Source organism: Apium graveolens, chromosome 1 (genome assembly GCF_009905375.1).
Source record: "Apium graveolens cultivar Ventura chromosome 1, ASM990537v1, whole genome shotgun sequence".
Classification (NCBI taxonomy): domain Eukaryota; kingdom Viridiplantae; phylum Streptophyta; class Magnoliopsida; order Apiales; family Apiaceae; genus Apium; species Apium graveolens.
In genome coordinates this window covers 42,604,753-42,628,172 of record NC_133647.1, presented here as the reverse complement: position 1 = coordinate 42,628,172, position 23,420 = coordinate 42,604,753, and the positions used below count along the sequence as shown (strand labels likewise).

The window sequence follows — 23,420 nt, the reverse complement described above, 5'->3', positions numbered from 1 at the left end:
TACTAATAAAAATTTTCAAATAGGAACTCCAAATAACAAGATAGTCAAGTCAAATAACTGCATGTCACATCCCCCTACCGAGACAACAACAAATTCCTACATTCTGATCTTTGTAACCAAGTACTTTAGGAACCCCTCACTAACTACTGTGCAATAATAGGTATAACCATACATAATAGGAGTTAATCAGCAGATACACATGGCGAAACTTAACAAATGTAACAAAAGTGCATTCCCTTGCTCACAACCAACACCCTATCAGCCATCGACCTACATCTGAGCTTCCATATCTGCATTATATTTGAGATGCTTCTCATAGAAATTGATCAACTGCCATGACAGTATTGGAAGATGTCAAGTTATGGAGCAATAATTGATACTTGATAGGAGTCGAGAGAGAAATATATTTACCATCAGGGGATTGTTGACCTTCAAAAATTTATTGTCAACAACGATCTCTTTCTGGTCGGCCCTATACATCAAGAACGTATGTAAGGTTCTATCTCAAACCAAAAAAAAAATCCCCTATTGCAACCAAACAGTTATCTAAATGCCTATAAATACAAAAATTGAAGTAGTCAAAATAAACATCTATGCAGTAATATGATGGTCCAGTTCAAAATTAAAATAACTGAAGCCAATAGGAACGTAAAGATCCCAACCTACTTGAAAAATTTAAGCATGTCCAGAACTTAAACAATTGCTGTATCATATAACTTCAAAGCACATAAATATTTGCACACTACAATTGCATGCAATGTCCAAGGAATATCGAGAGGGTGATAACTTAATCAGATGGAAGTTGGAATTGTTCAAATTTAAAAGAGAAGGAAAGGAATACTAGCTAAAACAAAGATATTGGGGACGGGGGTAGAGACTAACAATTTGTCTTTTAAGTTTGCACAGGGCCTAACCATTGTGTGAAACAAAACCTATCTGTTTAACATGGACAAGTCAAAATTGCTACACTGGCCCTACGCCACATTGAATCATATGGATGAAAACATTCACGAGTAGACACAAAAGGGGAAACACATGCCCAGTTAAAGCTGGACTGACTAATGTTGGCACATTCTCTAAAGTGAGAATATATTACAATAATATATTAAAACGTATGCAATCAAACTTTAATAAGGTGGGCTTTAGGATTGCAGAGCATACAGTCTGTAACAGGAGTATTAGTCTTTACCGAATTCGAGATAATTATTGTATATCTAACAAACACTTGTATAACTTCAATGCAGTAACTTTAGTATACTTCAGAAGAACAGAAAAGTTCAGTTGACAAACCTTAACGCTGAAAAGGTTACTACAACATCCTGATCAGGACCAGAAGCTTCAAAGCTCATCGGTTTAATTATCTGGATAATGGAAGTATCATTGTGATCACCAGAATTGTCAACAGGATTCTGGCGTTGTTGTCCAGCTTGCACACGAGAGCGAGTGACCCTTAAAGAGTCCTCTGGCATAGCATGGTCAGTTCTGCAATCGGTTTCGTCTTTCCGAAACCTTTTGACCACTGCAGATTTCTTCCTCCGAGAAGTTGAGTGACCAGCATGGACCGGGACTTCATTCACTGGTGGTGCCCCCCACCTTTGCATTTCCGCGCCTAAGTTCCCAGTATTTATGTCGTTCGTTATTTCACTATCGATTACATTCCTCTCGTTCTGTTCTTGTGCTCCTTCAACTTGTGCTCCAACCTGCACTCCTTCAACTTGTGAAGGAAACACAGCACTTCCGTTATTCTCCGTTACTTCAGAGATATGTATGTCCCCCATAGTAGTATCTACACCATTGTTCAGAACACCATCACCGTGATAAGGTATGGGAGAAGGGTCCTGTACCAAGTCCACCCTTACAGTTGCAGAAGACTGGTGCCTTTTGGCTTGACTGGTGCCTTTTGGTTTACCCTTGCGCTTCCTCGAAGTATTACCTCTTCTGGATTCCATTGTTCAAGATAATCAAATTAAACAGACTTGGTGAATATAACCAAAAAAAACACAAATACACAACACAAAGGAAGATAGAAACCTCTGCTCAAAAGCATCTACAACATCAGGAACAGAAGCAAGATTCTCATATGGTTCCCAAGTGTTAGCACTCTCCGGCCAACCACGCCTACAAGATAACAAACAACAAAGCCTCATAAAACAACACTACAGATACATGGTATCAACATAGCTAAGAACTGTTATACATAGCAAAATTTCTTCTTTAACATACAGAACTTGCTGAATCATGAAATCATACACACTAATAAAATAAGATTCTTCTTTGACATACTTGGTATATATCACATGGAATTAGGGTCTCGGAGTTCAGACATTTGAATTTTATCATGTGATCTCCATAGATAGCAAGTGAGATTAATATATTATAATGCCAAGTTAAGCTCATAATTTTAGTTCAAAGTTACAGACATGACAAAGAAAGAAGTTAGCACAAAACTACAGTTTCTTGCAGGAAGTATACAATAAATACAAAGCAATTTCTTCCATATTCAGATTGTTGTGGTCAAAAGACATAAATACACCATAATACATGTCCTTGCCTTCAAAATCGCCATTTCAATTACAGAAGATCTTTACTTACTCAATTCAGAAAATCATACAAACCACCACATAATGACGAACCATATCAAACGAAAGATATAACTAAAAAACCTTCCATCACAAAAAGCCGAAAAATAGCCACATATAATCATTTGCACAAGCTCATAACAAACATAAATTGAGCTAATCCACATCAAAAATCCAAACGAAAAACAAACACAATCACATATCTTAACAAACCCACATCAACATCACAAAATCTAGCTTCATAAACAAACCATTCACCACAAAAACCATATCTTGACACAAAAATCAGAAATTTCATGACAAAAAACCCCAAAAATAAAGATTATGAACAATAAAAAGAAAAGAAAACATACCATTTCACCAGATACTGAACCTCTCCCTATAAATCACCACCATTTATCATTTTTCATCCAAAAAAATCAAGAAAACAAAACATATCAGACCAAAACAACTTAAATCAAAAAGCCCACATACAAAAACACAAATAAACAAAAAATGGGTGTAAAAAAGAGACCTTTTTGACCCTTTTCTTCCTGATGTGTTCAACCTCATAAAACCCTTCAGGCAGCTCAGGTCTAGCCTCTTCTTCAACCCCATTTTCCATCTCATCATCTTCTTCAGCTCCGTTTTCCATCTCTTCAAACACTTGCTCCTCCGGTGCCGGAGCTTCGTTCTCTCCAGCGGCAACGCTTCGGCTTCTGGTGTTCTTCATCTCTCTCTCTCTCCTTCTCTCTCCTCTCTCTCCGCCTTTTTTGTTCTCTCTCTTTATCAGTAAAACCCTGTTTGTGCTTGTATGTTTGTATAGCTGTATTGTGTGTGTATATGTATGTGGGTCTACCTGTATCTGTATCTATATTTTAGCTAGGCCCCACTTTTTTGTGTAAAATGGATTTTCAAATTTTGGTTTCCCAAACAAAACACCAATTTTTTAAAAGTTCGACCTTCGAAAAGTCAGGACTCGATTACAACACGATTTTTCATATATTTTATCTTGTAACAAATTTTAAAAATAATTTTTTTTATGAAATTGATGTTACTAATTTAAATACACTTACGAATGTTTTTAATCATGAATTTGATTTTTGAATTTTTATATATTATTCATATTTATGGAGTTTAAAAAGAAATTAACAAAAAATTAACTAATTGACGTTTATAGCTGCAACCTCGAAATTTCCGTCCAAGAGTATCCAAATTCAATATTTATTAAATTGTTGATTGTTTTGCATATCTGTATCCAAAAAAGTAAAAGGTTAGAGATATTGATAACGCGTACGTTTATCTTTATTAATAGTCGACAAAAATTTAAGATGATATATTTATGAAAGAGATTGTAATGGATTAAAAACTAAGATATATGATCGCTGTATTTATTACTAAGGAAAGTGAGTTTCGAGACTCGGTTTGACTGCTCTTGTGTTTCGTGACTCAATCTGCCTTAACAAGATGCCTACGTACCTTGCTGATTGTCAAGGATCAAGTCAAAAAACGTAGTTCTGATGTATGGGGTGAGCCCCCTTATATAGATGCTGGGAGTCCTTGAATTGGACTTGGAGTAGGAGATTCGGTGGTCAAGTCTCTGAATTAGAATGGACTTTGGAGTCCTAGGAAGTAGTAAGCTGATTCCTTATCTTATGAGGTTCCTTGGAGGTCAATCTACAAGGATTTATGTCCTTATTGGGACTCTTCTCAATAGCTGATTTTTTCCTTTTTAATTAATTACAAAATTAATTATGTTAGATATATTTGATAATGTCATGGCTAATATGTTTTATGTTTAGATTTCAGATCTTATTTGAACAGAACAAATCAGTACTTAACTGATCAGTACTTATACTGGAAGTCAGAACTTAAGGGATATCAGTACTTATGTTATCAGGAGATAGATATCAGAACTTAAGTGCTGAAGGACGATCAGATAAGGACAGTAGCTGATTAAAGTTAAGAAGATCAAGATAAACATAAGAAGAGATATGCATGAAGAAGGAATTCCGTGAAGAATGGAATACTTGGAATAGAAGATATCTGATTGATATATTTTATGAAGCAGAATTATATTCCATATCAATTAGCGAATATCTTGTAACTGTGTAGTATATAAACACAGACATAGGGTTTACACTATAAGTGTTATCATTATCGAGAATATTATTTATAATAACCCTAGCAGCTCTCGTGATATTTTGTTCATCACTGAGAGATAACAGTTCCAGATTGTAACAGAGTTTATTGTTTGAATAAAGTTTGTTTTCTGTTACATAAGTTCTTGAAGTTTGATTTGATTGTAATAAACACTGTATTCACCCCCTCTACAGTGAAAGTGTGACCTAACAAGTGGTATCAGAGCTATCTGTTAACACACATACAGTTAAAGATCCAAACACAATCATGTCTGACACAGAAACTCCAACTAAGCCTACCAAAACTGAGGAATCATCAAAGACATCAACTCAGAGTCGATATGAGACTATCAGAGTTCCCATATTGAGACCATCTGAATATCCCATATGGAAGGTAAGGATGACCATGTTTCTGGAAGCAACAGATCCAGAATACCTTGATAGAATCAAGGAAGGGCCTCACAAACCTACCAAGCTCGCTGTTGTAGTTGCAGGTGAAGCAGCAATGACCGTACCAAAGGAAAAGAATGATTACACTGCTGAAGATATAACATCTATTGCTAAGGATGCCAAGGTACGTCACTTATTGCATAGTGCCATTGATAATGTAATGTCAAACAGGGTAATCAACTGCAAGACTGCTAAGGAGATATGGGATGCACTGGAGACAAGGTGTCAAGGAACTGAAACAGTTAAGAAGAACAGGAAGACAATACTCACTCAAGAGTATGAACACTTTGACTCTAGGACTAATGAGTCATTGACTGATGTATATGATAGATTTGTCAAACTCTTGAATGACTTGTCATTAGTAAATAAGGAGTATGATCTTGAAGATACAAATCTCAAATTCCTGTTAGCTCTTCCTGAATGTTGGGATTTGAAGGCAACAACAATAAGAGACAACTACAATCTTGATGAAACAACTCTTGATGAAATCTATGGAATGCTCAAGACTCATGAACTTGAGATGGAACAAAGAAGCAAGAGGAAAGGAGGAAAGTCAAGGACAGTTGCTCTCAAGGTTGAAGAGGAATCCCCCAAACCACCTTCCTCAAAGAAAGATAAGGGCAAAGCTCTTATCATAAAATCTGATACTGAGTCATCAAGTTCTGAGAGTGATGATGACTCAGATTCTGAAAGCTTGCCTGAAACTGATGCTGATGAGGAGATGATGAAGCTGTGTGCTCTTATGGTGAAAGGAATCACAAAGATTGCATACAGGAAGTTCAGGAAGGGAAAGAAGTTTTCCAGGAAAGGCATAAGTTCTGATAAGAAGAATTTCAGAAGATCTGAAGGAAGAGGAGGAAAGTCTGACAGAGGAGATTACGCTAATGTTAAATGTTATAATTGTGGTGAGAAAGGCCACATATCTCCTGATTGCAAGAAGACCAAGAATGACAAAGGCAAAGCTCTTGTCACAAAGCAGAAAAGCTGGACAGACACCTCAGACTCTGAAAGTGAGGAGAACTATGCATTGATGGCAAATGCTGATAAATCAAGTTCTGAGAGCAGTTCTGAAGCTGCTGAAACAAAGGTACCTCAGACTACTTATGCTTTTCATACTGATGATATTAATGAGTTGAGAAGATATCTTAAAACCATGTTTGTTAGTTATAGAGATCAAACTTTAACATGTGAAAGATTAACTTCTGAAAATCTTGCTTTTAGGAAAAGAAATGATTTCTTAGAAAAAGAGTTAGTCATGTTTCATCAAACTCAGCAGGATAGAGATGATGCTTTTTATGTTAGGGATGAAGTGCTAAAAATGAATGAATCTCTAAAAACTGAGTTAGAAAAGGAGAGAGAGATTATCAGAACTTGGACTAACTCTGGCAAAACAACTCAAAATTTGCTAAGCAGTGGAAACTGGAAAGAGGGCTTAGGCTATGGAGAAAATAAAAAAGGAACTGTAGAAATTAAGCCTGTTGATAAGCAAAAGCCGAAGTTAAAACCTGTTAAGTTTGTAACTGAAAAATCCGAAAATGAGAAATCAGAAGTTAAAAAGGAATTAGCTTCTGACAAACTAAAACAGAAAAAGACAGCTGAAGTTAACATAGGCTTAATGACAAAGAAGCAGCTTAAGCATAAGCTGAAAGATGTTAAGAATGCAAACAAGGTAAAATCACCTAGGAAAAACAGGAATGGAAAGGAAGGTGTGAATAAAAGCAATAACTATAAATCTGTTCCTGATGCTCCTAGGAAAGCATGTCATAACTGTGGAAGTTCTAACCATCTGGCTTCTTTTTGCAGGAAGAATAAGAATATTAACTCCTTATCTACAAAGTCAGGAGTTAAGAGTCAGTCTGTTAGATACAAACCACAAAATCCTTGTTTTCATTGTGGTAGTTTATGGCATTCCATTTATACTTGTAAGGAATATCATAGTTTGTACTATGATTATTATCAAATAAAACCTTCTTTAAAGAAAGTTTCTGTTGTTCCTTCTAGTATAAGTTCTGATAAGAAAACTGTTAACATAAAATCTGATGTTAAATCCGCTGCAAATGTTAACAAACCTAAAAAGGCCAAAGGATCCAAGCAAGTCTGGGTCCTTAAAACTAATAATTAGTGGTCTTTTTGATTGCAGGGCAACAGGAAAAATATTTTAGTTCTGGACAGTGGATGTTCAGGACATATGACTGGAAATAAGGCCCTGCTATCAGACTTTGTGGAGAAAGCTGGCCCAAGTGTTTCTTATGGAGATGGCAACATTGGAAAAACTTTGGGATATGGCAATATCAATCTTGGGAATGTCATTATTAAAGATGTAGCTCTGGTCTCAGGACTTAAACACAACTTACTGAGTATAAGTCAAATCTGTGACAGAGGTTATCATGTTGATTTCTTTGCAGAACATTGTGAAATAGTTAGTAAATCTAAAGGAAAAATTGTTCTGAAGGGATTCAGGCGTGGTAACATTTATGAAGCTAAGCTTTCAACAAGTTCTGATGGTTCTGCAATCTGTTTAGTGAGTAGAGCCTCAACTGAAGAAAGCTGGAATTGGCACAAGAAACTCTCTCATTTAAACTTCAACAAGATAAATGAACTGATCAAGAAAGATCTTGTGAGAGGACTGCCAAAATCAGTGTTTGTTCCTGATGGTCTTTGTGACTCATGTCAGAAGGCTAAACAAAGAAAATCTTCGTTCAAGAGCAAGACTGAATCATCAATTCTTGAGCCTTATTATCTACTTCATGTTGATCTATTTGGTCCAGTGAATGTCATGTCTATTGCAAAGAAGAAATATGCGTTGGTCATAGTAGATGAGTTCACCAGATACACATGGGTGTATTTCTTGCACACAAAAAGTGAAACTGCATCTATCCTGATTGATCATGTCAAACATCTGGATAAATTGATCAAAGATTCTGTGAAAATTTTGAGGAGTGATAATGGCACTGAATTCAAGAATTTGATAATGGAAGAGTTCTGCAAAAATCATGGAATAAAGCAGGAATTTTCTGCTCCTGGAACTCCACAGCAAAATGGAGTTGTTGAAAGGAAGAATAGAACTCTAATTGAAGCTGCACGAACAATGCTTGAAGAAGCAAAGCTTCCAACCTATTTCTGGGCTGAAGCTGTGCAGACTGCTTGTTTTACTCAAAATGCAACACTCATTAACAAGCATGGAAAAACACCATATGAGATGGTGAAGAACAAAAAGCCAAATCTCAAATACTTTCATGTATTTGGATGTAAGTGTTTTGTTCTCAAGACTCATCCTGAACAGCTATCCAAGTTTGATCTAAAAGCTGATGAGGGAATCTTTGTAGGATATCCACTTTCTACAAAAGCCTTCAGAGTCTATAATTTGAGAACAAAAGTGGTCATGGAATCTATCAATGTCTCTTTTGATGACAAGAAGATCACTGGACTTGAAGATTGCATTGATCATGATAAGCTGAGATTTGAAAATGAAGATTCATATTCTGATATCTCAAGTCCTGACAGTCTAAGTCCTGATACTGTAAATTCTGATGGATTAAACTCTGATGTTATTGAAACTGTGGTGACTACGTCAAAGGAAGATGCACCAATGCAGGGGGAGCATACTCAAGATATTATCACATCTCAAGAAGCATCAGAACATACATCTGGCTCTTCAAATTCTGATTCGTCAAGTTCTGATAAGCCAAGTACTGACAGTGCTGAAAATCTAAATACTGAAGGATCCAACTCAGAGAGCATAGTTTCAGGGGGAGCATCAGAAAATGAAACCGAAGACAGCATGAATCATGGGGGAGCATCCAGTTCTAGAGAAAATCTTCCATCTGCAAGGAAGTGGACAAAATCACATACACCTGATTTAATAATTGGAAATCCTGAGGCAGGTGTCAGAACTAGAACATGTACTTCGAATGAATGTCTTTACAATTCTATCCTCTCTCAGTCTGAGCCAAAGAAAGTGGAAGAAGCTCTTCAAGATGCTGATTGGGTGCAAGCAATGCAGGAAGAGTTGAATGAATTTGAAAGAAACAAAGTCTGGACCTTAGTGCCAAGACCCAAGAATAGATCGGTTGTTGGTACAAAGTGGGTATTCAGAAACAAAACTGACAGTGATGGCATAATTGTAAGGAACAAGGCAAGGCTGGTTGCAAAAGGATATTCTCAACAGGAGGGAATTGACTATGATGAAACATTTGCTCCAGTTGCTAGGTTAGAAGCCATAAGGATATTCATGGCTTATGCTGCTCACAAAAAGTTTACTGTCTTTCAAATGGATGTGAAAAGTGCTTTTCTCAATGGAGAATTGGAAGAGGAAGTATATGTTGAACAACCTCCAGGCTTTGTAGATTCCAAACATCCAGATTATGTCTACAGGCTTGATAAAGCACTTTATGGACTTAAGCAAGCTCCTAGAGCATGGTATGAGACTTTAGCTCAGTTTCTTCTGGAAAGTGGATTCAACAGAGGAACTATTGACAAAACATTGTTCTATCTCAACCATGGCAAGGACTTACTTTTGATCCAGATTTATGTTGATGATATTATTTTTGGGTCTCCAAATGACAAACTTTGCAAAAAGTTTGCCAACCTAATGCAGTCAAGATATCAGATGAGTATGATGGGAGAACTTAGTTATTTTCTGGGCCTTCAAGTCAAGCAGAGTGAAGAAGGAACTTTTATTTGTCAATCTAAGTACACCAGAAACTTGCTAAAAAAATTTGGAATGCAAGACTGTTCAAGTGCATCCACTCCCATGGCCACTGCAACAAAACTGGATAAGGATACTGGTAATTCAGTAGATATTACTGATTACAGAGGTATGATTGGCTCACTTCTCTATCTAACTGCTAGTAGACCAGATATCATGTTTGCTACCTGTCTTTGTGCAAGATTTCAAGCAGATCCAAGAGAACCTCACTTAACAGCTGTAAAAAGAATCTTTAAGTATCTTAAAGGAACAGCTGATCTAGGATTATGGTATCCTAGAGAATCAGATTTTAAATTAATAGGTTACTCAGATGCAGATTTTGCAGGTTGCAAAATTGACAGGAAAAGCACAAGTGGTAGCTGCCAATTTCTTGGAGGCAGGTTGGTTTCTTGGTATAGCAAGAAACAAAAGTCAATTTCCACATCAACTGCAGAAGCAGAGTATATTGCTGCAGGAAGCTGCTGTGCACAGATTCTCTGGATGAAGAATCAGTTACTAGATTATGGGTTAACGTATTTCAAAATCCCTATTTACTGTGATAATCAAAGTGCTATTGCTATGACAGGTAATCCAGTTCAACACTCTATGACAAAGCACATCAGCATCAGGTACCATTTCATCAGGGAATATGTGGATGAAGGTACAGTGGAATTGCATTTTGTTCCCACAGATCAACAAGTAGCAGATATCTTCACAAAACCACTGTGTGAAGCTACCTTTTCAAAATTGGTAAATGAACTTGGAATGATTTCAGGTTCTTTCTCTAAATCTGCTTAAACTTGTTCTATGTTATCAGACTTTATGATCAGTATTTACAGAATTAATCTCTTTGTATATTCTGTGCATTAATTGATAAATGTCTTTAAGTACTGACTGTTGTCTGATATATGTTTCTAAACTCTGATAAGTGATATGTCTGTTTTAGTAACTATTCAATCCTATGAGGATAACTGTGCTAGATACTGACCTACTAGTCTTCAATAAACAAATGATCCCATGAAAGAAGTAATTATTTCTGTGGAAATCTTATGACACAAGCAAATTCTGATAACTGAGCTTAGTTAAGTTTACTTTGTATATCTTATTACTAAGTCACAAATTAGAATAATGCTACTCATCTGTTTAAGTTCTGATTCTAGTAAAACTGCTGAATGTACTAAGTGCTGATACACCTCACTTATCAAAAGAAGAAGAACAATAATCAAAGAATAATATCAGGTACTCCTTTGAGATCTAGAGTAAAAATATGAAAGGGACGACCCAAGTGCATTGCTGGTATTAAGTAAATATGCATTAGAAAAGCAAAATATTTTCTTGGTGACTTTTCACACTCTATGATTACTGGAGAAATACTCTGATAATAGCATAAATTCTGATAAACAGTCGTGACTCACTTACACTGAGAAGCCTCTGTAAAATAGAATTTCAAAAGATGCATAAAATTAGCACAAAAACAGTAGAGGTGAACTCATGCATGAACTCATTTATCAGTAGGTTTCAGGATAATGACAGCTCTTTAGCAAAATTTTAATTATGACTTATTTCTAAGATGTACTGAAGTAGATCAGACTTTACTCTTTGTCTGTTATTTAGCTTAATGCACACACACATCACTCCATATGAATGATGAAATTTCTGTGGTGGTCTATGTTATTTTAGATCAACAGTCATTGTGTCACTTTTGCACAAATTCTGAGGACAAGTTCTAGTTACACGTTCTGATGATTAAGTTCTGACGTTCATAACTAAGAACTTGTATGAGTATTTACTAAGATAGATATTCCTTGTTCGAGTTAAGACATTATCTTCTGATGACTGTTAAGTTCTGGTATAGGTCTAAGTTCTGATTTTTCAGTCTAACCCTTTACTTGACTTATCTGTGAGTAAAATTTGGTAACAGTCTCAGATTAACTTCGAAATGTTGAAGTGGAAGATTAATAGTCTATGGTTAAAACATAATGGCACTCGTCCTTGAACAGTTCACTCTTGTTACATGTGTACATTCCTTTTCCAATGACTGTTATTCTTTTTCAAAGTCTAGGGCGACGAGGTAGATTTAATTCTACCTGTCTGCATTCAATATCTTTGTGTCTCTTGGCATTCTCATGCCTATATATGCAACCACTTCACATTAGTCTTCTCATCACACTTGTATCACAAATTCAGTCTTGTTTTTCATTTACTATCACAAATGGCTGAATTTGGCTGGTTCTACAATTACGGTGATGAGACTGTGCATGTCTTTTTGAATGGCATTCTTATGTGTTTGATAAAAGACAATATGGTGTAGTGGTACGAGTTTGTATAGAAGAATGAAGCTGAGAAGGCAACTTCTCAGAAGGATTCTGTAATTGGGGGTTCTAGGCTTCTCAAGAGGCTTAGACGTATGACGGTTCCTGCAACTCCCAAGGAATCCAAATCAACAAGGAAGTACAAGAAACAGAGGGCACAGAGGCCAGTTTCAGATGATGAGGAGGAAGCAGCTAAGGAAGGGGATCAGGAATCTCTGTTCTCACAAGACAAGGAATTTGCTCCAGTCACTTCTTCTCCATCAACTCCATCTCAGGAACCTGTATCTGACAAGGCTAATTCACCTTCTATATCTCTTGTTGATCCAGGCACAAGTGCTGAAATTGATATTCAGAACTTGGTTGTGCCTGAAATACTTTTCTTAGAAGCTCCAACAGCAAATAATCCTTCCACAACACCTGTTACTGATGCTGTTCAAACTCCTGAGTTATCACTAATACCTTCTCTGCATCAAGATGATGATCAGATTTTAGGTGAGCATCAGGATATGGCTGTTGATCAGAACTTAGTATCAGATCAGCAATTAGAGGATGTTGAAGCCTCCATTGCTACTCATACAGTTGTCTTATCAGAAGATACTGATTCTTTAAGTTCTGATGCTGCAAATGTTGGAGATACTGGTGAAGCTGCTACAACTGTAGATGCTGATGAAGCAGGTCCTTCAGGACATACTCCTCCACTGACTCTTCTTAAGTCTGAACTGCTAAAGGAGTTTGTTATCAGGGATGCACCAGTACCTTGGAGTGAAACTCCTGCAGGTCAGGAGTGGACTAAGGAATGGAACTCAGTTTCATGTGTTCCAAATGCTTTACATCTTGCTGAGCACTTGACTAAAGCTGATGAAATGTTACATTCTGATGATTTTAAAATCCAGCTTAGAGTCACTACATTGAGTACTAAACATCTACAAGGTCTTCATTCCAACACTCATGCAGAGCTACACAAGATTCAGGAGAACTTTATTAAACAGGAACAAGTTTGGAAACTTGATAAGAAAAAGTTCTTCCAACCTACCATTGACAGGGTTGCTTATATTGAGAAAACTCAAGAGAAGCAACAAGCTCAGATTGATCAAATTCTGACAAATCAAGCTTCTCAGCAATCGCAACTTACTGAAATCCAGACCTCAGTGGAACTACTTATCTCTCTTTTATTACCTGCTGATGCCAAAAAGGGGGAGAAGGTAATTAAGTCCAAATGCAAAACCAACAAGTCACTGCAAGGAAAGGATGATGGAAAAGATGACCAAGGAAACTCTGGAATGGGTAGTGGTCATAGTCAAGGTAGAAGGTTTACATCAAGACAAGCTAGTCACAGAACAAGTTCTGATACTGGGAAAAGAATAAGGTCTGCTGCTGGTAAAAGGATAAGTTCTGATGAACTTCTAGATCTTGATGAGGAAATGTCAAGACAGTTATTTCTTCAAGAAAATCCAGGGATGGACTTGGAAAGTTTAAAGGAAGAAGAAGCCAGACTTAAATCAGAGAAAGTCACATCTAAATCTGAAGCTTCTGGTAAAAAGTTACTTCCAAAACCTAAAGGCATTGTGATCAAAGAAAGGATACATACTGAAGAAACTTTGGCTAGATCACAACCAAAGATAGATCCAAGATCCAAGGGTAAAGAAAAGGTTGGTGAACCTATCAAGCCTTATGTACCTCCTGATGAAGAAGAAATTACTGATGGAAAAGATAATCTTTCTCTGACTTCAAGAAAAGTTCTTAAAACAACCTCTGACATGGCTCAAGTTTTTCAGAGTCAAGAAATTGTAAGTTCTGATATTCAGAAGAAGCAAGTAACCTCTGACAGTGCTCAAGTTAACTTGATATCAGAAAATAAATCTAAAACACTCCTACCACGATTCACTAAAGCAAAACAGACTCAATCTTTGAAGATTACTTCAAGTGGTTTTGAAGCAAGAGTAGTTACTGGAAAGGAAGCTAGAGATAAAACTGGATTGGGAAGTGCTGATGAAAGAAGAGTACACAACACTACCGATGATCCAACTTCCTTGAGTGAACCAGGTATTGGAGCAACTCCTGAGAGATTGAATCAACTAGAATCTGTACAGATGGTTTACCATACCTACTTGAAAGAATACATCATGTTGTATTTCATGACAGATGGTAGGGTTTATCATATAAGACAAAATGCCATTCCATTGAAGTATTTTGAAGAATTGGAGCATGTATTATTCTTACTTCAAGTGGATGACAGAATAACAGAGACTGCTGCAAACTACTTAAAGGAACAGATTCAGAGACAGAAAAGACTTTATTCTGTTAAGTCTGACAGCAGATATGTTCCAAAGTACAGAAATCACAATGGTGATATTGTTGATATGAAGCCTAATACTGCACAGATCAGAACATATCTTGGTATTAAGGGGCTTGAATTCAATCTAGAGTCTAATAAAGCTTATGTCATAAGACTAGATCGGGAGTTGAGAAAAGCAAAGATTAATGATCTCAGAGCTGCAATATTTCAAACTGGTGAAGATACTGCAGAGCTTAAAGATGTCAAACGGAGAATGATTGATGAACTCAGATATGCTGAGAAATGTTTGTTGAAGAATTATCTCAGAACAACTCCTGACATCAGAGAGATCAGAAAATGATGAAGCCAAGTCGAAGATCTACAACTGCTTAAATTCTGATATTTATACAGATTAAAGTTGTTATCAGAAGTTGAATTGGTAAAAACTTTAAGGACTGTAAGTTGTAGTTATCTTGTCTATTTCTCATGCATTTGTACTTAATGTTTTTGACATCATCAAATATCTGTTAAACTTGTATATTTTGTTAATTTACAAGTTGGGGGAGATTGTTAGATATATTTGATAATGTCATGGCTAATATGTTTTATGTTTAGATTTCAGATCTTATTTGAACAGAACAAATCAGTACTTAACTGATCAGTACTTATACTGGAAGTCAGAACTTAAGGGATATCAGTACTTATGTTATCAGGAGATAGATATCAGAACTTAAGTGCTGAAGGACGATCAGATAAGGACAATAGCTGATTAAAGTTAAGAAGATCAAGATAAACATAAGAAGAGATATGCATGAAGAAGGAATTCCGTGAAGAATGGAATACTTGGAATAGAAGATATCTGATTGATATATTTTATGAAGCAGAATTATATTCCATATCAATTAGCGAATATCTTGTAACTGTGTAGTATATAAACACAGACATAGGGTTTACACTATAAGTGTTATCATTATCGAGAATATTATTTATAATAACCCTAGCAGCTCTCGTGATATTTTGTTCATCACTGAGAGATAACAGTTCCAGATTGTAACAGAGTTTATTGTTTGAATAAAGTTTGTTTTCTGTTACATAAGTTCTTGAAGTTTGATTTGATTGTAATAAACACTGTATTCACCCCCTCTACAGTGAAAGTGTGACCTAACAAATTAATAATCAGAGTTTTGGGCCTTCTTTGTTCCATCAGGCCTGATCTGGTCCATCAGGCCTGATCTGGTCCATCAGGTCTGATCAATATGTTAACCTTTTTGGTCTGAATATCATACATCTTCTTATTGGACCATGCAGCCCAAATCATGTGTAATTAATACAATATTAACCACGCAATCAGGATTTATTTATTCCCTATCATTTGCCCCTCAACTTTTGGGAAACAGTGACTAGGTTTCGCAGAAGTTAAGTTCATTTGTTCCCTTCGTTTTTGCGTAAAGTGTGGAGCGACCTACACATTTACAACGATTTACTTTCATCCCTTTTTATTTAGAAATTGTCTTAATTTCCATGAATTTTTCCCTTTATTCTGGGATTTTTCCTTAATTTTCTGAAATTTTTCCCTTTATTTTGGGATTTTTCCTTAATTTTCTGGAATTTTTCCCTTAATTCTGGGATTTTCCCTTAATTTTCTGGAATTTTTCCCTTTATTCTGGGATTTTTCCTTAATTTCTTGGCTTAAAATCGATCAGGATTCATACCAAATCGATCAGGAATCCTGGTCGAAATCGACCAGGATCCTGATCGATCTTACTGTGATATTGTCATTCTGGTCGATTGAATCTTCGATCAGGATTCCTGATCGATTTCGATCAGGATCCTGATCGAACTAGCTCAGAAAATAACACTATAATCGACGGAATCTTCGATCAGGATTTAAGCAGAATCGATCAGGATTCCTGATCGATTTCGATCAGGATTCTGATCGAACTAGCTCTCAATACACCACTCTAATCGATGGTATTTTCGATCAGGATTCTTCTTTTTGTCGATCAGGACTCTAATCGAACTAAGTGAATTTCTACCCTTTTGATCGAATGAAATAACGATAAGAATTTTTTTCTTTGTCGATCAGGACTCTGATCGAACTAGATGAATTTTTACCCTTTTGATCAACTGAAATATCGACCAAGATTCCTGCCTTTTGTCGATCAGGACTCTGATCGAATCATTTCTTTAAAATTCTGGTCGATTTTTGACCCTTCAGTTTCCATTGGTGATTCTAGATTATTCCTGACACTTCTCGACAATGGGCTTTTTTCAAGTTGGGCCTGGCTACATGGGCCTAAAAACACCTCGTATTCCGAGCTTTTCGCTTATATAAGAGAAATGATAAGTGAGAATCCTCACTTCACTCCTCATTTCTCAAACTTCCTCTCAAAATTCTCTTAGATTTCTCTCTTCAGAAGGCGATTTCCGGCGACTTCAGCCACCGCAGCTCCACCACCTTCAAGTTTTTTCTGGGTTTCAAGCATTCATCTGAAGCATATCAATGGTGGATCGTGACTTGGCTCGTTTGGGGAAGATGAACACTTCCAAGAGAGGTACAAACATTCAAATTCAATCTCTGTATACTTCCTTAATCGATATGATAAACTTTAGAGGTGATGAATATCCCTCTCTATCTGAATTAGATTCGTATAACCATGGTAACATTTTTCATGAGTTAGAGGGTAGAATTGAGTCCATGAATACCCTGTATAAACTTCAACCCTATCTTAGGATTACCCCAGCTGCCCTCGGGGATAGGACATGTAACTGGGAGGGGGATATCTTGTTTATTTATCGAGGAACCCTGAACGCTGGTCTTAGGTTTTCATTTCACGAATTTATTCCTCGTCTGCTTGCAGATGTAAAAATTAACCCTTGTCAACTTCCCCCTAACGCATGGAGGAATATTCTCTGTTTTATGGTTCTTTGTCTTAGAAACAATTTTCCTCTTTCTGTAGCTGTCTTTAGGAAAGTTTTTCAATTTTATAATAGTTCCATGGGTCAACCGGGATGGGTTTTAATTCGTCAACGACCCAAAATTCCCCATATTTTCGATAGCAACTCCATAGTCGAGAACAACCCTAAATGGAGGGATGAGTTTGTTAGGCTGACCTGGGCCAGGGGTGATTGGGCCACACTCTTCCGTAAGCCCTTTTTCAAAGTATCAGATGGTAGTCCTGGTAGCATCAGGTTAACTGATGAGGAGGAGGTGGCCTATCATGCCTTAATTTCAGATGATGGGAAAACAGACACTTGGACCCTTTTAGAGGAGTTTTCTTTGAAGAAAGTTGGTCTCTCTCAGGCCAGTGATAAGGGTAAATTTATACCTGCGTAGTGATAAGTGGCATTTTATACCACTTAGAACGTCTTAAAATGGCTTAAATTGGTGTCTTGAAATCAAGTATTTTGTGTATTTAATGCGTTTTTCTAGTGTTTATGCATTTCAGGGTATTAGTTGCATTTCGGGGGAGGAATCATCAAGAATAAGCGTTGGCATGTGTTCACCATTGCGAGAGGAAAGGAATGGGCAGATTACGGCGAAGAAACGGAGCAAGCTTGGAATTTTTCCAGTAGGGTCCTGCGCGCCCGCGCAACAATGCTGAGCGGCTGCGCAGTAGCCTGCGCGCCCGCGCAGAAATGCTGAGCGGCCGCGCAGGGTCGGGGAAAAAAAGCTGAATTATTTTAGACTTCTACTTCTGTGTGGCTTCCAACTTCTATGTAATCTGAGTTTTATGGGACTATTATATAGGTAGATTTGAGACGTTTTCATAGAGATTATTAAGGAGATTATGTTTTAGATTGTGTTTTACGCAAGGAGCGAAGGAGATAAGGAAGAAGACCGATTTAGCACACCGCAACGAAGAGGAAGCATATATTCTTGTGATTCTTGTTTCGTTGTAACGTTGGATGCTAGTTTTCTTGCTTTGACTTATTTACTCTTGTGACGTACTCTGTTTTAATATAATTAGTTTAGTTATTATTTTCTTGTGTTTGTTTATCATGATTTCATATGAACCCATGATGACGATGAGTTCTATTATGGGCTAATAGTGATCATGGGGTTACAACGGATTTATTATGGAATTCTTTAGTTAATTGTTTAATATTTTAGTGTGTGATGATTGCATGATATCTAGTATTGGTTGTGCGTATTCGTCTTATGTGCGTCGCGAACATATAAGATAGGGTGTTGATCTCTTGTGAAGCGACGGTGGATCTTGAGATTTAGAACTTACCATGCTAGCATAGGTTCATGTACGTTGTGCATGATTAGTGGGTAATTCTAACAGTTTTATTTGCCCTATGTAATCAAAAGGAATAACTTGTGCTTAAATCGTTGTGTTGTCAATTTTTGTAGACATATAGGAACTCAACATAATTGATGACTATTCAACTTCTATCTTAATTGTGGATGCTTGGTAGAATGGTATTAGTACAATGAAAGTTGGCTTTTATCAGTTTCGTGTTATTCGATTAATGTCATCACTGTCACATGCTAAAGGTAATAACAATGGCTATAGAAGGAAGTAATAATGAAGTTGTGATCTCATGAGTGTTTTATTATTGATAATTTGAAGTGTTAGTTAAGTGGTTAACTAAGTAGTTAATTATAGTTAATATTTGATCAACAATTTTAAGTGTTATTATCTTAACATTGAGAAGTAATCATACATTGGTGAGTGAGTTTAATTAGACAATAATTTAGTCTGAGTCTCTGAGGGAACGAACTAGAAAGTATTCTATATTACTTGCGAACGCGTATACTTGCGTGAATATTAGTGCGTGTTTTCGCCCTAACAAGTTTTTGGCGCCGCTGCCGGGGACTCGGCATATTTGTTTAGTTTATGTACTTACCATCATTGGTCATTAGGACTCAGTGATTAGGACGTAGTAGTTACTTACTCTTTTCGGTTGTGTTTCAGGTACTTTAGCAAGCGTTTATGCAAACTCGTTCTCGTGCTCGCAAGAGGACTTTAGATACAACTGAGGAGACAGACGAAGTTCTTGATATTCCGGAGAAGTTAGATTTTGAGGATTCGGATTCAGGAACTGAGCAGAAAGAACCAGTAAACATGGGAGATCGTATTGTTCAAGCTGATCCAGCTCTTATGGATTTTTCTCGGCCTAAAATTGATGATATTCAGTCAAGCATCCTTCATCCGGCTATTCAAGCTAACACCTTTGAAATCAAGCCGGGCACTATTCAGATGGTGCAGAATTCTGTTTCTTTTGGAGGAGCGGCAACTAAAGACCCCAACATGCACATAAGAAATTTTGTCGAGATCTGCAGCACTTTTAAGTATAATGGCGTGACTGATGAGGCTATCAAGTTGAGGCTTTTCCCATTCTCACTGAGGGATAAGGCTAAAGACTGGTTACATTCTGAACCAGCTGGGTCCATCACTACGTGGCAAGATCTTGCGCAAAAGTTTCTGGTGAAGTTTTATCCAATGGCAAAGACTGCTGCTATGAGGAGTGCTCTTACTCAGTTCGCGCAGCAACCTACAGAATCTATGTGCGAGGCTTGGGAACGCTACAAGGAAATGTTGAGAAAATGTCCACATCATGGAATGCCGGATTGGATGGTAATCACTGGTTTTTATAATGGTTTGGGGGCCCAATCTCGGCCCATGCTCGATGCAGCAGCTGGAGGCGCCTTATGGGCTAAAAGCTATACTGAGGCGTATAATCTTATAGAGACGATGGCTGCAAATGAGCATCAAAACCCAACTCAGAGGATGACGTCAGGCAAGGTAGCAGGTATTCTGGAAGTTGATGCAGCCACCGCTATTGCAGCCCAGCTCCAAGCACTATCAATAAAGGTTGATTCTCTGGCTACGTATGGAGTTAATCAAATAGCTATGGTTTGTGAGCTTTGTGCAGGTTCTCATGCTACGGATCAGTGTTCTCTTGTAAACGAATCTGTTCAGTATGTGAATAATTATCAGCGACAACAGCAGCCTGTGCCAGCGACCTATCATCCTAATAACAGAAATCATCCAAATTTCAGCTGGGGGAATAATCAGAATGCTATTCAGCCACCATATCAGCAAGGGGTGAGTAAACATTTTAACCCACCTGGATTTCAGCAACCACAGCAGTATGCTACAAGGCAATTATATCCTCAACAAGGAAGTGCAGCTGCACCTACTAGTGCTGATTTTGAGGAACTTAAGCTGTTGTGCAAGAGTCGGGCGGTTTCTATCAAGACCTTGGAAAATCAAATCGGTCAATTAGCCAATGCAGTGCTCAATCGTCAACCTGACACTCTTCCCAGTGACACGGAAGTACCAGGCAGGAAGGAAGCTAAAGAGTAAGTCAAGGCTATTACCTTAAGGTCTGGAAAAGTAGCTGATGCTGAAAAGGCAAAAGAAGTCGAAGCTGAAGTTAGAGATGAAGAATCTAAGCAAAAGGAGAAAGCGGCGGAACCAAGGAAGACTACTGTTGAACACACTCTTCCTGAGGCTAATACAGGGGAGAAACAGCTCTATCCTCCACCACCTTTTCCTAAGAGATTGCAGCAACAAAAGCTGGATAGACAGTTCGGGAAGTTTCTGGAGGTGTTCAAGAAACTTCACATCAATATACCTTTCGCTGAGGCTCTGGAACAAATGCCTAGTTATGCGAAGTTTATGAAGACTATTCTTTCAAGGAAGGTGAAACTGGATGACCTTGAAACCGTTGCTCTCACGAAAGAATGCAGCGCTGTTCTGCAACAAAAGTTACCACCAAAACTGAAAGATCCAGGAAGCTTCACCATTCCTTGCACCATTGGCAATCTAACTTTTGACAAGTGCCTTTGTGATTTGGGAGCAAGCATTAATCTGATGCCCTTGTCGATCTTTAAAAAGCTGGATCTGCCTGATCCAAAACCCACATACATGTCGCTACAATTGGCGGACCGTTCCATTACTTACCCAAGGGGCATAGTTGAGGATGTGCTCGTCAAGGTGGATAAGCTCTTCTTTCCAGCAGATTTTGTTATTCTGGATTTTGAGGAAGATAAGAAGATTCCCATAATCTTGGGGAGGCCTTTCTTGGCTACTGGCCGTACCTTGATAGATGTACAAAAAGGGGAACTTACTATGCGGGTCCAAGATTAGGATGTGACCTTCAACGTATTCAAGGCAATAAAATTCCCTACAGAAGATGAGGAGTGCTTAAAAGTGGATGTGATTGATTCCGCGGTTACTTCGGAACTCGAGCACATGCTAATGTCTGATGCATTGGAAAAGGCCTTGGTGGGGGAATTTGACAGTGATGATGAAGATAGCAACGAGCAATTACAATATCTGAACGCTTCTCCCTGGAAGCGAAAGCTGGACATACCATTTGAATCTCTTGGTACTTCTGACCTTAAGAATGCTGAAGGGAAGCTCAAACCATCAATAGAGGAAGCACCTACCTTGGAGCTCAAACCACTACCTGAACACTTGAGGTATGCTTTTTTAGGTGATTCATCTACGTTACCTGTTATTATTTCAGCTGACCTTTCAGGTAGTGAGGAAGACAAGCTCTTAAGGATTTTGAGAGAATTCAAATCGGCTATAGGATGGACCATAGTAGACATCAAGGGGATAAGTCTTTCATATTGTATGCATAAAATTCTGCTAGAGGAAGGTAGTAAGCCAACTGTGGAACAGCAACGAAGACTAAATCCCATTATGAAGGAGGTGGTGAAGAAAAAAATTCTGAAATGGCTAGATGCAGGCATCATTTATCCTATTTCTGACAGCTCGTGGGTGAGCCCCGTACAATGTGTACCTAAGAAAGGAGGTATCACTGTGGTCGCAAATGAAAAGAATGAGCTCATCCCTACTCGAACAGTTACAGGATGGAGAGTATGCATGGATTATAGGAAATTGAACAAAGCCACAAGGAAGGATCACTTTCCTCTTCCATTTATTGATCAAATGCTTGACAGATTGGCGGGACATGAGTATTTTTGTCTTCTGGATGGTTATTCCGGGTATAATCAGATTTGTATTGCACCAGAGGATCAGGAAAAGACTACCTTCACTTGTCTATTTGGCACATTTGCTTTTCGTAGAGTTTCGTTTGGGTTATGTGGCGCCCCGGCCACCTTTCAGAGATGTATGATGGCTATATTCTCTGACATGATTGGAAATAACGTCGAAGTGTTCATGGATGACTTCTCCATCTTTGGACACTCATATGATGAATGTTTGAATAATCTGCGCGCCGTACTCAAAAGATGCGTGGAAACTAATTTGGTGCTTAATTGGGAGAAATGTCATTTTATGGTGCGTGAAGGCATTATCCTTGGGCATAAGGTCTCTAGTAAGGGTCTGGAGGTGGACAAGGCCAAGGTGGGAGTCATTGAAAATCTTCCCCCACCCAATTCTGTGAAAGGAATCCGTAGTTTTCTTTAAATGGTGCCCAATTGAACTACACCACTACTGAGAAGGAGCTTTTGGCTATAGTCTTTGGCTTTGAGAAATTTCGATCTTATCTGCTTGGTACGAAAGTAACAGTATTCACTGATCATGCAGCTATTCGCTATTTGGTTTCTAAGAAGGATTCGAAGCCGAGACTCATTCGTTGGGTGCTTTTACTTCAGGAATTTGAGTTAGAGATCAAAGATAGAAAAGGTACCGAGAATCAAGTAGCTGACCATCTCTCTAGGTTGGAGAATCCCGATTCTACTTCACAAGATAGGACGTTAATCAATGAATCTTTTCCGAATGAGCAGTTGTTTGCAATTCAGGAGGAAGAACCATGGTTTGCAGATATTGTAAACTATCTTGTCAGCAATATAATGCCTCTTAATTTGACATCCGCGCAAAAGAAGAAGTTTCTGCATGAGGTGAAGTGGTATATGTGGGATGAACCATATTTGTTTAGACAGGGAGCTGACCAGATCATCAGGAGATGTATCCCGTTCTGTGAGACGGAGGGGATATTACGAGACTGCCATTCCACGGTTTATGGTGGACACTATGGAGGTGAGAAGACGGCAGCTCGTATTCTGCA

At 37.8% G+C, this 23,420-nt stretch overlaps 1 protein-coding gene and 1 non-coding gene across 2 annotated transcripts; both read right to left on the bottom strand.

Annotated features, from left to right (window-relative positions):
• Nucleotides 1–3,388, bottom strand: LOC141663345 (chromo domain-containing protein LHP1-like). Its single transcript, XM_074469281.1, has 6 exons — nucleotides 3,094–3,388; nucleotides 2,933–2,958; nucleotides 2,032–2,118; nucleotides 1,291–1,938; nucleotides 412–472; nucleotides 1–330 (listed from the first exon to the last, which is right to left on the bottom strand). The coding sequence occupies exons 1-6, from the start codon at nucleotides 3,289–3,291 to the stop codon at nucleotides 271–273; spliced, it is 1,080 nt and encodes a 359-aa protein (XP_074325382.1). The 5' UTR covers nucleotides 3,292–3,388; the 3' UTR covers nucleotides 1–270.
• A 16,503-nt stretch (nucleotides 3,389–19,891) lies between these two features.
• Nucleotides 19,892–19,998, bottom strand: LOC141679958 (small nucleolar RNA R71). The gene has a single exon (XR_012558216.1). It is a non-coding gene; the product is annotated as a small nucleolar RNA R71 (small nucleolar RNA).
• Between the last annotated feature and the right edge of the window lie 3,422 nt (nucleotides 19,999–23,420).

What these genes read in the sequence shown, in the direction of transcription:
- LOC141663345 (XM_074469281.1), bottom strand. Translation starts at nt 3,291, where the DNA reads ATGAAGAACACCAGAAGCCGAAGCGTTGCCGCTGGAGAGAACGAAGCT. An exon ending in GTAGATGCTTTTGAGCAGAG is followed by an intron (nt 1,939 to 2,031) that starts GTTTCTATCTTC and finishes AATGGAATCCAG; the next exon opens with AAGAGGTAATACTTCGAGGA. An exon ending in GTAACCTTTTCAGCGTTAAG is followed by an intron (nt 473 to 1,290) that starts GTTTGTCAACTG and finishes CTTGATGTATAG; the next exon opens with GGCCGACCAGAAAGAGATCG.